At 35.8% G+C, this 15,759-nt stretch overlaps 1 protein-coding gene across 1 annotated transcript in view; it reads right to left on the minus strand.

Annotated features, from left to right (window-relative positions):
• LOC135206689 (gamma-glutamyl hydrolase-like) overlaps positions 1-14,160 on the minus strand; it is a 28,173-nt gene extending 14,013 nt beyond the window's left edge. Inside the window, exons 1-3 of the mRNA XM_064238103.1 lie at positions 14,023-14,160; positions 4,759-4,874; positions 357-714 (exon numbers count right to left, since the gene is read on the minus strand). Of these exons, the coding sequence (XP_064094173.1) occupies positions 357-714; positions 4,759-4,873 (473 nt within the window). The 5' untranslated portion in view covers position 4,874; positions 14,023-14,160. The remainder of the gene's footprint in view (positions 1-356; positions 715-4,758; positions 4,875-14,022) is intronic.
• Between the last annotated feature and the right edge of the window lie 1,599 nt (positions 14,161-15,759).

Genomic DNA, 15,759 nt, shown 5'->3' on the forward strand with positions numbered 1-15,759 from the left:
CCTTAAATACCGATGATGCATTACATTAGAACTTAAACCTAATTCACACAAGCATATTTAATTAGCAGGCTTCTGCCTGGAACCCCAATTACCCGCCGGTCTTGTTATGTTGTGGATTAAGCCAGTCAAGGGCCCATGCTCCTAGAGCATCCCAAAATATACCTGGCCCGACTGCTGGTTTGTTTCCCCAAAATTGAACCGGCAAGTTACGTTATATAACCGAAATTAATATTCAAGTTTTTCACCTAAAATAAGAATATTTGTATCTTGAAACTACGTAGATACAAACAGGTTAAATGAATAAATAATGATCAGCATAAAATAGTAATAACAGCATAAAATGGTAAAACACTCACAAAACGGGAACAACTCTGGCCCCTCCAGCTTCAATGAACTTGACGTAAGAAGCAGCGATGTAAGTGGCATTCTTGGGTACGGGTGGCCGGGGAGACGGGGTGGTGGGGGGTACAACGGCTCCTCCCGTTCCGCTGTCACTTTGTCCTAATGAGACCTCCGGCTGAGATCCCGCGTTTCCAGCGGTGGTGTCCTTCGCTTCGTCCGTTGCCTCTGGATGAGGCTCCAAGTAGTACTCGGGACTGGCCACTGTGCTGGGGTTTTCCAGGTCTAGACCGTGAACTTCTACCGTTTCCTCGGTGGAGAGAATCTTGCCCAGAATATCGGCCAAGGACCCGGAGACCTCCTGGGCCAATATGCCTAATAATAATAATGATACATCCTGATTACTGTACATTAAACGAAAAATAAATATATTAAAAAACAGAATCACAACATACACTGAAAATATAAAATCGATAATACAAAATATTCAAGACATAAAAATGCAAAAAAATTGAAAGGGCTGGTTCCCGAGATCAAGCAGATGCTTGTGAAGCTACTAATCTGTCAAGTGCTACCCATGAAAGGAGGGTTTGTTACCAAGGATCTTGGTTCATGTGTGAAAAGACTGAAAAAAACTCTCTCTCTCTCTCTCTCTCTCTCTCTCATCTCTCTATCTCTCTGCGTCTCTCTCGTATCTCTCGATGATAATAGCTATATAATATATAAATATCCCCATATATTATAATATATATATATATATATATATATATATATATATGATATATATAATATATATCATATAATATATATATATATAGATATATATATATATAATATAATAATATATATATAGTATATATAGATATAAATAATATATATATATATATATATATACCAGTAATATATATATATATATATATATATATATATATATATATATATATATATATATAGATATACATATATATATATATATATATATAGTATACAGACTATACGCATATAAAATATATATATATATATATATATATATATATATATATATATATATATATTAATGCGGAATAAAACACCTCTCATAAACAAACATGCTCTTAACACATACATTCATCATTCCCTTCGAGAATATATATATATATATATATATATATATATATACTATATATATATATATATATATATATATATATATATATATATATATATATATTATACGCACCTCAGCTTCGTAATGATCTCTTCAGCGGATAATCATTTCAATAAGTAGCCCTTCCTCTCCACCTGCAAATAATAGACCTGCTTCCTGCGCCTGAGCCTCGGTAATTCGTTAACTTTACTTCTTTTATTGGTCTGTTTATTATGCTCTTACAAGCGACTAACTGACAATTACAAAGCACAAAACAGAGATATATATATATTAATTATATATATATATATAAATAAATATATATATAGATATAGATATATATATATTATATATATATATATATATATATATATATATATATATATATATATATATATATGTGGAGCAGTAAATCTATTTGATCTGAAATCTTTATCGGCAGACGCGCATCAATTGATATTACCGCTATTGCCCTTTTATTACAATTTCTGTAGTCCTCTCTCTCTCTCTCGATAATCAGTATAATTATATAATTATCGAGAGAGAGAGAGAGAGAGAGAGAGAGAGAGAGAGAGAGAGAGAGAGAGAGAGAGAGAGAGAGAGAGAGAGAGAGAGTACGGCACCAGCATTAATGCCAATTAATAGGTATCTGGCGATATAAATTTCACATCAATTAGACTTATTGCTCCTCCCAGCGATGCGCTTCAACCTCTGTTCTCCTTCAGTCAGGACAACGACATAATTACTGACATCCTTATTCAATGCTTCGAAACAGAGTCTGCAAGGATAATCTTAAAAAGGCTTCTTCGCTACTTCATCACGAGTGACAGATCAATTCTACTGTGTACATACACATTCTGTCTGGTATATAAGACGTGCAAGAGTTGAAACCAGTTTATCTGTAACCATGAAGACGTAATAGCTCATTTTTACCAACAATAGCTAATATGAACGGAATGACCATGAAAAGTTCCTAAGCTTTTCATGAATACATCTAATGCCGCAAAAGATGATAATCCAGGTCATTCTATATATCTCGAGGCATGACCACTCCCCTCAAAACCAGGTCAACTGAATTTTGCTGCGTATTTTCTGTCCGCTCAGATCTACACTATTACATCCTTTCAACTGCGTCATTTTGGTGGCGATAGATTAGCCTAAGCCCTTACACAAGCCCTGGACAACTCGACGGGAATACAGGATGTATGAATGATTAGACATTATTCTCTATCGCTCTTGACTGGCCGGGGGAAAAAGTCACTTGCAATTCTTGTGTCCATCTTTTTTTTTTTTTTTTTTTTTTTTTTAGTGCTGGGAACTATGTATTCTACTTTGGTTTGATTGAGTTGCTATGCGAAGCCAGATTACCAAAACAAGCTAATTAAAAACCTTGGATTCTAGTAGTGTGTGTGATTAGTATATGAGATTAAAGGTTATTTAAAAATTCCCTTTACACAGAAGCTAGTTGGTGCAGGTTTTATGCACAGTGTCACAGATTATAAGTATCAAAAGCCTACTAACTTAATCTCTCCATATAACTAATCATACATGCATATACATATGCTTCCAGATACACACACTACGTATCATGTATACATATATTATATATATATATATATATATATATATATATATATATATATATATATATATGGATGAGAGAGAGAGAGAGAGAGAGAGAGAGAGAGAGAGAGAGATGCAAATGCAGAACCAATGTGACACGGTTTTCTAAAATCAGGAAATCTGCATCACACAACTGTAACCAAAAGTGCATTTGCTACAACCCCAAACCGGAAACATGCAGTAATTTTCCTTGTGACAAACTGCTCAATGGAATCATTCCCGTTTGATTGCACGCATTTCGTGTTCCAAAAGGGCGGGCGGGTAGGGGGGTGGGGGGGGGGGGGGGGCGGCGGCTGGACTGGATTGGATTTTCACTTTTATTTTCATTGGGAATTACCGAACACTTTGCTTTCGCGGTTGCGTTGTTTCCCCTCACCCCCGCCCCCTTCTTTTTTACTAAATTCTGTTTATTATAAATATGCAGAATTGTAAGTATTGACAAAACTCAAATCTTTTAACAAAATAATTCTTAAAATACAAAACTTCAGGTGGTAATGATAAATATAATACATTACATATTGTAATGAACTTTTAGTACTATACAACTAGTAACTGATACAGTATACAGTAATCGATACAGGAATTACCTGTAATTAAGTCAGCTATCATGACGTTTTGAAATATTAAGTGTTACAGATTCTGATCAAGGATATATCTTCCAAAAGCAAATGAGAACATTTACATAATTCTTAATTGGTGAAAGATGCAAGACAGAGAAACTGATACCTTGAAATACTAAACCCAAGCCAGATTTTTAAAATTTACATAACAGTGAACTTTTATCTATTGTAAACGGTATATTTTGTTATATCAAGCTACATGAAAAATATAAATGAAATTTTGATGCAATGAACTTCCTGTTAAGCAAAGCCCCAGCATCGGGACAAATCCTACATTCCCTTATTCATAACGTAAACGCAGAGAAGAAGAACAAGCCTCCCATACATACATATACGTATGCATGAAGAATGCAACAAGCATGCACACTCCACAATTGCAGAAGCTGTTTTCTCACAGGACTGCGCTGAGCGGAAGTGGAATGTGAGGATGCTGAGAGACAGGGAAAGAAAGTCGCGACAGCAATTAAATTGTTGAGATTCGCAAAAAGTTACAAGGTGGAGAACAGCGTCAATCATGGACAGTTCGCAGTTTTCAATTACAAAGTTGCCCGTTTCATTGGTGAGAGAGAGAGAGAGAGAGAGAGAGAGAGAGAGAGAGAGAGAGAGAGAGAGAGAGAGAGAGAGAGAGAGAGAGAGGCTTTGAGGGTTAAAAGGTAAAATTTATTTGAGTTACCGGCGAAATCATGAAAAGTGAACATTTAATTCACAGTTACCATTACAAAACCTTTCATTAACCTTATTACTTTATTCAGCATCAATGTGAAGATTTTATCACGTTTAAGAATCCAAGAGCCTAGCATCCACATGCAACTGGATATCGAAACACACACTCAAACAAAAAAACAATAAATAAATGAAGTAGAATAAAAATCACTGCCTTATCGTTGCATTAGATAACGCCAAACTCTCTGTAAAAGAATAGAAAATGGGGGTCATCCCAGAGGTCGAATTACGTACCCCCTTTTTTCGGGCAGATGCTTAACCCGGTCATCAACACGCCCACCCCTCAAGAGTGCTAAAAATGATTACCACTATCGTCAATGTACTTACCGATGATCGGCCGGTCATTGGAAGAGGAGGCGGTAGGGAGCGCCGTCCCTCCCCGGGCCAGCAGCCCTACCAGCACCACCGCCAACGTCGTCATCATCACACGCCACGCCCACATCCTATGGGATCAAAGGGCGGAGCTTAGACAGTGAAAAATGAGAGAGAGGGAGAGAGTTACTAGGAGCAAACTTTCACATGAGGTCCCCTGAAGGTCACTCTGTTACTAGGAATAAAAAAAAAAAAAAAAAGAAAAAAAAATCAAATAGCAGCGATGGTCAGGGTCAAAGGGTTTTGCAGAAGTGTACATCCGGACACGATATGCCTCTTACGTGAGTATTATTAGCTAATATTATATATATATCTATATATATATATAATTATATAATAATATATATATATATATATATATATATAGATATAGATAGATAGATAGATAGATAGATAATTACATATTGCTTACTTCTAGCCATTAACTTTTCGATTTGAATAAAAAAAATTTTGCTGTTATATTATAGTAACGGCGTATTCATAATTTCAAAAATGTTTCGACTTAGCTCTAACACCAATAAATCACCAAAACGAAAAGAAATACTATATTTATTTCTGTTCCTTCAGTTCATAAGAAAGAAACGGCTATATTCGTAGGTTTTCTTGCAGTAATAGAGCATAATTTCGGTAGCCAAGCTTTTTGAAGTAGTATGTCAAGTGTGCTTTTTTAATGTTTAATAACCTCTACGAATAATGCCTTGGAACAACCTGTTACTACGGGCGAAGTGGGTTGTTACCACCCTGTTCTGTATGATTTTCTTCTTCTTTTTGACGGCAAATACCAGGAGTCATTCATTCGTTCTTCCCGTTTCCCTTTGATAGCTAGGAACTGTTAACGAAAAGTGGATTTCATTCAAGGCGGAAAACTTCACATGACAGGTTTATAAAAGCACTTTGTTTCTTACGGTCTAGGCAGAAAGCTCCTCAGTATGTCTGGTATGGTTCAGATCCAATTGTTAAGCCTTTTGTAAATTAAGTGAGAAACTAGTACACAAAGGTGAAAGTAGGAACAATCCACAACTCGCAGAATATTTAGAACAATGAAATGCTGTTCAATTTCACTCGAAAAAAGTTAACTCTTGCAATGCAATAGAATAGCTCATAATTTTATTAATGTAAACAAGCCATTTACCAATAACCAAACACGAACGCATTTGTTTTCGTATGCGAAGAGAGAGAGAGACCTTACCTTACAGACCTTACATCTTGTTCGGGTTGCCCCAGGTCCCTCAGTGTGAGGCACCTCTAATGTCTACCAGAGAGTTGCTAGTACATCTTCCGGTATATTTTGCATCTTCCAATCTTGGATGGTCTGGGATGCAGTTTAGATATTTGTCGAGCTTATTCTTAAACACATCTACGCTCACTCCTGATATATTCCTCAGATGAGCTGGCAACGCATTGAATAGACGCTGCATTATCGATGCTGGTGCGTAGTGGATTAATGTCCTGTGTGCTTTCCTATTTTTCCTGGTATAGTTTTGGGCACTATTAATCTACCTCTGCTTGCTCTTTCTGATATTTTTAGTTCCATGATATTTTCTGCCATTCCTTCTATCTGTTTCCATGCCTGAATTATCATGTAGCGTTCTCTTCTCCTTTCTAAACTATATAATTTTAAAGAATTGTAGTCTTTCCCAGTAGTCTAGGTCCTTAACTTCTTCTATTCTAGCTGTAAAAGACTTTTGTACACTCTCTATTTGTGCAATATATCCTTTTGATAGTGTGGGTACCATATCATATTGCAATATTCAAGTGGACTACGAACATATGTTTTATAAAGCATAATCATGTGTTCAGCTTTTCTTGTTTTGAAGTGCCGTAACAACATTCCCATTTTTGCTTTACATTTTGCCAACAGAGTTGCTATTTGATCATTGCATAACATGTTCCTATTCATCATCACACCAAGGTCTTTAACTGCTTCCTTATTTGTGATGGTCTCATTATTAGGTCCCTTATATGCATATAGCTTTCTTTCTCTGTCTCCATAATTTATCGAGTTCAAATTTATCAGAGTTAAATAAACCACCATCCTATTTACCTCTGCCCAATCATATACTTTGTTAAGGTCTCTTTGTAGAGCGTTCCTATCTTCATCACAAAGTAATTTTCTCTACTTATTCTTGTGTCATCTGCGAAACTACTCACTGACCGAATCCTTCACATTATTGTCTATGTCTTCAATCATAATAACAAACAGTATTGCAGCTAACACCGTACCTTGCGGCACACCGGATATTACCTTGACTTCATCCGATTTTCTCGTCGTTTGCAATAACTATCTGTTTTCTGTTGTGTAAAAATTCTTTTAACCATCTCTTACCTACTTTATCCACGATATTGTGTTTTTCTAATTTTCTTCGCTAATATATTATGGTCTACTTTATCAAAAGCTTTTGCAAAGTCTAAATAAACCACATCTGTTTCATTTCCGCTTTTCATATTTTTGAATATGTTCTCACGGTGGACTAACAGTTGGGTTTGTGTACTTTTTCCGGGTACGAAACCATGTTGTCCTTTATTAAACAAATTATTTTTTATTAAATGTTTCATAATATTTTTCTTCATTACCCTTTCATACACTTTCATAATATGTGATGTTAGACTCACAGGCCTATAATTACTTGCCTCTAGTCTTGATCCACTTTTGAAAGTAGGGGTAATATATGCTAATTTGTGCTCATCATAAATCTTGCCTGTATCTACACTTTGTCTTAATAATATTGCAAGTGGCTTTGCGATAGAATGAACTACTTTCTTTAACAAAATAGCAGGAATTCCATCAGGCCCTGCAGAGAGAGAGAGAGAGAGAGAGAGAGAGAGAGAGAGAGAGAGAGAAGTTTTTAAACAAACGAAAATTCTGACACAAGACAAACTGATTATTAAGATAAGACAATGCATCCAACATTTAAAAGTCCTCCAAGTGCGGTGGGGGGTGGAAGAGGCATCTAGTAATATGGGAAATGTACTAGAAGAAAAAAAAGGCTAATACACAATGCTTTGCTATATATAAAATTTTTTTAAATTGTCCATTACCAGTTAGTTTATCTTTCGTGCTACTTAAGAGGTTTTCAGCTGTCAACAAATAAAATACAAAATAGACAGATAAATATATAAATAATTCTCTTTTCATTCTCGTATAAAATCATGTCTAAAATTCCCTCCCAAAAGAAGTAATGCCCTAATCTATATGCAAATGAAGCAATCTCCAATTATCTCCTCAGCACCTTACCTGGTACTTTTTGAGCAATATCAGCAAGTTAAAAGGGTACAGATGCTAGCATAGCTCTATCTTCATCACTACGTCAGCAATTTTTTTTTTTCTAAGTTAAACTTTTTCGCGCTGAAGAGTAAGGTCTGCAATATCGCAATCATTACATTTAACCAAAAATATCTGCAGCATAGTCTCTGGATTTCCCATCCTCTGATCATGAGTTGCATAGGGACTAGATCCCTTCAGGTCTACCTTTAGCATTTATGATACTAAGGAAATGCTTCAGTATTCTGTACAATATGAACTGTCAAAACAGACTAGTCGTTGTACTTCTGTTAAGCTTTCAATTGCGTATTGTAAAATGATAAACAGAACCAAGTAAAACACAAGTTTATTCCATATCACGAAGTTAGGTATAGCAGGGAAATTAAACAAATTTGATCTAAAATAGCATTAGGCTTATTCCACTGATGATGCCTTTTCGGAAACCTGACTGCCTTGTGTAAAGCACTCCGCTTTATTTAAAAGGCTTTCCTACTTCCAATTGACAACAATTAACACGAGGAAGATGCTTGCCCTGACATCTTATCCCACTCTTGAATCTTACTCACTCAAATGTTGACATTTTGACCTCGTCATAGCTGTTAGTTAACGCTCACACAAAACTTCGAAGATTTGCTGCGAATCCCCATAAAAATTGTGCTCTTTTACAAGTTCAGGGGTGTTGGTTCTAAGTTCAGCCCTCAGTCTAATCCAGACATTGGTCTTTCATGCATGTTTAACTCTCATGGCCGTGGTTTATACCTTCTCATTCTAAATCAATTCTTTTTTCTCCGCATAGTTTTTCAAGACAAAGTTATGTACTTTCTAGCTTTGGTTTACAAGTGTTGCTCATCGTTTACCACTTCGATATCACAGCTTTCAAAAAAATAATAAAAAATAAAATAAAGAGGAAAGCCATGACAACTAGATATGAACAATTATTAATACATTCCTAATGGAACGTTATCGGGTAAGGAGACTTCCGATTAATGCGGAGGCCATGGCAAGGTGGAAGGAAGGCTCGTGTCAGGGCCTGGCAACCAAAGGTACTCAACCTTTTCAAGGTTGCCGGAGTATCCAGTAGCTTGACAAATTATCTATGCTACAGCCATGGCATATTTAAACAACCAGTGATTGGTAAAGCCAACTGAACAATGGCTTTTACTTATGAAGGCATCTTTCCTAAATGCAAGGTAATAAACCGAAATAATAAAACCTATACAAGGATAATGTACCTCAAGATAATTAAATCATCAGAGCTACTACCGATATAAACAAATAGAAGGAAGCAGTAGTAAGTGCCTAGTACACTTAATATGGGGTGACCGGAAGTGACGATAAGATTGTTGCAAGGTGATAAACAACTAGATGGTTGCAACACCATCTGGAATGCGTAATAGTACGTCGTGACTCGTGAACCGAGTCAACTTTGGTACTAATAACTATTTTGGTCCTGTGGTTACCAGCATCGCCTTATACGTGAGAGAACCAAGTGGGTCCTGGGAAAATCGATGACCTAAGCAGTGAATCAAGTACCTGGTAGTATGCCTATTAACGTTGAGGAATTCTACAGACCCTTCCTCAAAGTTTATAGAGAAAGAAAGGCGTATGGTGACAAAATTTCAGCTACAAATAAAGCAATAGCTGATATATATGGTAGTATGACAATAGCTTTGTACGATTCCATATGTTTTATTATTTTCAAATGTTAAATTTTTGTCTTAATCAGATATAGTACCTTGACGCTTTACGGCGATGGGACACGCAATCAAAATTCCTTACTTAATTACCGTAAGCCTAATAGAAAGCACAAAAAAGGGAGAAAACCCGGGGAAGGCTTAGTCCCAAAATACCACCAATTTCTACCTCTATTGTAAAAAGTGGCATGGAAGGATCTGGAGGTAGCGACAATGGCCCTAGAACCAACGGAGTAAGCACATCCGTATACAAAAAAAAAAAAAATTAAAAATAAATTAAAATAAAAAGGAGAGAGAGAGAGAGAGAGAGAGAGAGAGAGAGAGAGAGAGAGAGAGAGGATGAGGACCAGCGGTCAATGGTTGTGGCGGTTAATAATGGCCTGGGAAGTTCGACGCCTGGCCGTTTGTCATTGGGATTTTGGCAACGATTTCGGCTCTTGTCTCGTCATCGCTTTGTTGTTTGTAGTGTGTTTGGCTGTTTTGTTTGTCTTCACTTGCCACTAAAGGTTTCGATGATGAAGCCGTAGCTCTCTTTGCTTGTTTCTTGACTTTGAGGGTTTTGATGGCCTAATACTCTGGTGTAACCCATTATTTACGATAATAATACGAATACTTGTAGTACACTCCACGAATTTCTCAAAAATGTATAAGTATTTACAAAAATGGGAAGAGAAACTTTATACAATGTAAAGCGTTAAACTTGGTAAGGAGAGAGAGAGAGAGAGAGAGAGAGAGAGAGAGAGAGAGAGAGAGAGAGAGAGAGAGAGAAGATGCATTAACAGTGGTAGAATGTAAAAGGCTTAATTATGGTGGTTTGGGCTGCATGAACAAAGTCGTGCAACAGTAGCAATAATGGCGAGTTCAAAAATTCTGAGTAGAGTTTAATGTTCTTTCACAAACAAACTCCCTAAACTAACTGGTCAGGGATAGAATTATTGAGGGTAATGAGCATCTAAAAAGGTAACATCGCTAAGAACACCAGCACTCGGTAGCATTCACATTCGAAGGAATGAATAACTTTGCAATGTAGTACTTTCTGGGTGATACTTTAATGTGCAACTTTGTTCACACTTTACCCTGCACTCGTTAGCCATTGACTGAGCAAAGAAAAATAAAAGAATAACGATCTCCAAGTTAATTTTATCCCAAATCCATGAATTACAATCGCAATGAGTTTACCAGCTAAAATTATTGTCCATGCTAACACTCCCTCCTTACTTTATTAAAAAAAACTATAACTACAATAAAATAGCAGCATGGCCTATTGAACTCCTTGTTCTTCTGCTAAACAATTATTTTTCCCCCTCTTTGCAACCTACCTATATCTGAGAAGTAACTTTAGTCAAACGGACCAGTGGTTTTAAACTATCTCAAGAACATCTATGGAATGTAGTCACATAACCAAATTTTACCAAAATTAACAAGACGTTAACTCACTACCACATTCGTGAGTTGACCTTATTCTGCTAGTGTTAGGAACCCTATCATCACCCAAAATTTAGTCAGAACTGGGTAATATTAGGACCGGCATCGTGAGATGACGAGAACAGAACTAATGATAGCACTTCGGTGCATAATAGAAATAAAACTCGTACCATCAGGGTTTCAGTTACTATGTTCACTTACTGATGGAGGGATTGTATTAATGACCATAAGCAGAACCCACGAACAACGAGAAGGCCTATATGTAATAAAAAAAAATATAAGTAATCACCACGAAAACTTACGAAAATTTAGTTAGGCTACACATCTTGATAATGTTTCAAAACCTAACAATCATGTCTTTGGTATAACGATATTTTCACGTCATGTGGAATTCGTATCATATTTTCATTTTTAATACTTCTACTCTTCACGATAACTCCTACATTTTCTGCAAGTTAGTATAGGTATTTCGCCAAAAGGCTGTATGAAAGGATCTACTCTGAATCGTTTCTACTGTCTAAATCTTTTCACGTTCTTCATTACCATACACCTTTTTGCACTGATATAGACTATTAAAGGAAGTTAAAAGTATTACTATCTGACGCTCCTTACCGATAATGGGGGTTTTTCTGTAAATTTATGCAGGTAAAGTTTGTTCATGTATATGTATTTGTCCAGATTAGGTTCTCTATATATAAATATATATAATATATATATATATATATATATATATATATATATATGTATATATATATATATATATATACATATATATATATATATATATATATACATATATATATATATATATATATATATATTATATATATATATATACAATATATAATACAAATATATATATAGACTCTATATATATATATATCTATATATATGTACATACATATATAGGTGTGTATATATTATATATATATAATATAATATATATATATATATATATCATATACATATATAGTATATATATACGGTTAATCTAGGTAATAACTCCGCGTCGGAAATTTGAAAAATTTCAGTTTCCTATAGTATTTGGGTTGCTTATTAAGAATTTACCGTTATTTTTGGGGGTCTACTGTAATTACCCCTCAGGAGCCAGTACTAAACACGGCACGGCAAAATAATTTGACGCCTCAATCCCTAATGGCTGTCGTACTCGCGAGACCGTTCCTTGCAGTTCGTGCGGAGTTATTGCCTAGAACTACCATATATATATATATATATATATATATATATATATATATATATATATATATATATATATATATATATATATATATATATATATATAGATATATATAATATATATATATATATATATATATATATATATATATATATATATATATATATATATATATATATATATATATATATATATATATATATATATATATTTACAGGCGTTCGTTGAATTCACATGTTTTCCCTCGTGCACATCAGTTGGACGTGAGCCTCCCCACCCCTCCCTCAATCAGCTTTAGGTTTAACCACGGTGTTTACCAGGAGTCCACTGGGTAACCTTTACTACCAGCTACAAACTTGTCTTTGGTATAGTAACGATATTTTCACATCATGTGGAATTCGTAACATATTTTCATTTTTAATACGCCTACTCTTCATTTTCTGCAAGTTATACGTTGGTGCTATTTCGCCAAAAGGCTGTATGAAAGGATCTATTCTGAATCGTGTCTACTGTCTACCTAAATCGTTTCACGTTCTTCATTACCATACACCGTGTTTGCATTTATATGGACTATAAAAGGAAGCTAAAAGTACTACTGTCTGACGCTCCTTACCGATAATATACTGAGATAAAGCCCTGTGATCAGCGATCACACCAAGTACCACAAGAGAGATTAGTAAACAAACTCACGGAATCTTTAACAACACGACGTCACCTCCGCTGACTAACGCCGCTTCTACTTCTTCCTTTGCAGCTAGCAAAACTCCAAGACTGCTGTCACATATCCTGCGTTTCAGTGCAGCAGTAATTAATAGGTGGTGTTCAGATTAAAATTTGCTTGTGATCTCATGTGATTTGCTTAAACATCTGAATGTCACCACATTTACATTGCTTTAATATTTTGATACTAATGCGAACGTTTTAGGAACATGTAATCTCTCTCCCTGCGAGGATATTCCAGATTGAATAGAATAAAATAGTCAAATTATAATAGCTCGGCATGCTGTTGCAAAAAATTATACTTTGAGGAATCGGTGTTCCTAACGTCTTTGCTAGCTTATCAGAATCCAGAGGGCCAGACCAGGCCTCTCCTAATCTTAACACATTTAGCTTAACTGTTGTGCTGGCATAAGCCAGCCTAATCTAAAGCAACCAACAACCAGAACGTTTAAGGTTGTAATATTTAGTACTTTTACGTATGGACTGAAATATTCCTTTCAGTAAGCTGTCAACTTGTATACCAAATCCCTGAGGTTATAGCATGTATTTCGATCTGCCTAGTTTCAATATCTTATACATTATTTTAGCTTTGACAAGATCAAAACATGCCAATAAAATAAAGCCACATTTTCATGTCTGAAAACTGCAAGTACGTGAAACTTAACAAGTGATCAAGACTTGCTAACCCTGTCCGTGATGACTAGTCGATGCGGGTCAGCATGCATAATACGTATAAGATATGTGCTTCAGTTCGATGTTAACAAGTCAACATTTTTTGTGAAAAAAAAAAAAATCAAAATAAAGTTGTAACCAAAATCAACACAGTACCCTGAATACAGAAACGACAATGTTATAAGAGGCAATTGATGGCACACAAGAACTATGTATAAAGCTTTCTCATGTGAAAGTGTTCACATTACCTGAGACAAGATGAGCTGTGTAGAGCTTATGTGATGACAAAAACGAAGAAAAAATGAGCTGGAATGCTGGGCTGCTCTTCCACTCGCCTCGTTCTCGGGTCACCAAGGAAATGGGCAGAGTTACGGTGGACCCTCGTCATTTAAGAGCAGCTACAGCTACTGGGATTGGATGGGCGTTCCAAACAATGGGTTGCCTATTTGTTTGTTCCTTTCATCTAGCTGGCAAACAACTGCATGCAATAGAAAAAAATTACAAGGGATTTAAAGTATGGGAATGTTTTCAATACAATTAAAAATAATGTGATTGGATGGATATCGCAAACAGTGATTTATCACTTAATCGCTCTAAGGACTGGCATAATCAAGGATATGGATTTAAAGTATGAACAGAAATACTATTTGTACACTGACACGTAACTTCTCTTTGTTTCTTTATTGGATGGGTGTTGCACACAATTGTTGTTTGCTTGCTTTTCCCCTCCCGTGAATGTATGTCCACAAAATTGAAACAAATGCATTCGGTGTTGTTTTTTAAAGCATGAACAAATACTTCCAGCCTCTTTGCACTAACTAATTGTATTACCCGTTTTATTGGATAAGTATTGAAAAGAATTGGTTGCCTGTCTGTGTGTTTTCCCCTCCAGTTTACAAGCGTCAATACATAACCGAGGAAATATATTTTGAATGGTGTAACGTATGAACAAGTGTTTCCTGAATATTGACACGCAACATTTTTTCCTTTTTCACTTTCTTCTTTATCAGATTTCTCTAGCCGTATACTTTCCCTCTGCACTAGATGGTTGCTGTTAATATCTATTACATCTCAATCAGAAGGATCATTGCAAAATGGAAAACCAATTTCAACAACAGCTTTGGGAAAGCACTAGAGCATCTCAACGGAAGTGACGCAGTTTCCCAGAGTTCATCCACGCTTTATCTTACTGGGTCATTACAGTATATTATTTTCGTCCCAGATTCTAATTTGTTGTTACTGCTCACGGACAGTAAATGTATACGTGCAGTCTTTTGAAGTTCGGTGTCAGTTACAAGACTTCCGTGATAAGAAACAAGCTGAGGAAGCACAACAACAATTTGTCACTAAGCCACATCATACACATAAATATATAGCCTCTTAGTATTCTGTGGCACCCTACATGTACTGTCACCTATGTTTTACACATCCCCGCTTCAGGGATGGATATGTATGCTGCCATTTCGTCACCTGTGGCTGTGCCAGCACTTCCTAGATACCAATCTTTTTCTTCTTTCCAAAATTTCTTAATAAGAGACACGGTTCAGCTTCTTTCCATCCACATGAACGTATCGCCTCAAAACCGTCTAATCCATTTGGATAATCAATCTTGTTAAGTATACTATTTTTTTTTTTACCACATCATTGTATCTATATATTCCTCACCCTTTGAACCCTTCTTACCTACGTATAGACTACAGTCAAATAATTCATCCCAACGGCTTCCACTTTCCCCCTTTCATTTGCAGCCAACATCCACACTTCATTCTCAATAAGAATTGGCCTCACTGACCCTTAGGACATTCAGATATTTGCTTCCATGAACGCTGTTCCAACCACTTTACAGAGCTTGGTTCCTCCATCATTTCATAATGTTATGAAATCCACTCTTCTGATTTTTTTCTTTTACATTTATTCGTAAATAACCACACGCTTCATCCATTTTCATTGTGTGTGTGTGTGTGTGGGCACGCACGCGCGAAAGT

The sequence above is a fragment of the Macrobrachium nipponense genome, chromosome 11 (genome assembly GCF_015104395.2).
Source record: "Macrobrachium nipponense isolate FS-2020 chromosome 11, ASM1510439v2, whole genome shotgun sequence".
In the NCBI taxonomy this organism is placed as follows: Eukaryota; Metazoa; Arthropoda; class Malacostraca; order Decapoda; family Palaemonidae; genus Macrobrachium; species Macrobrachium nipponense.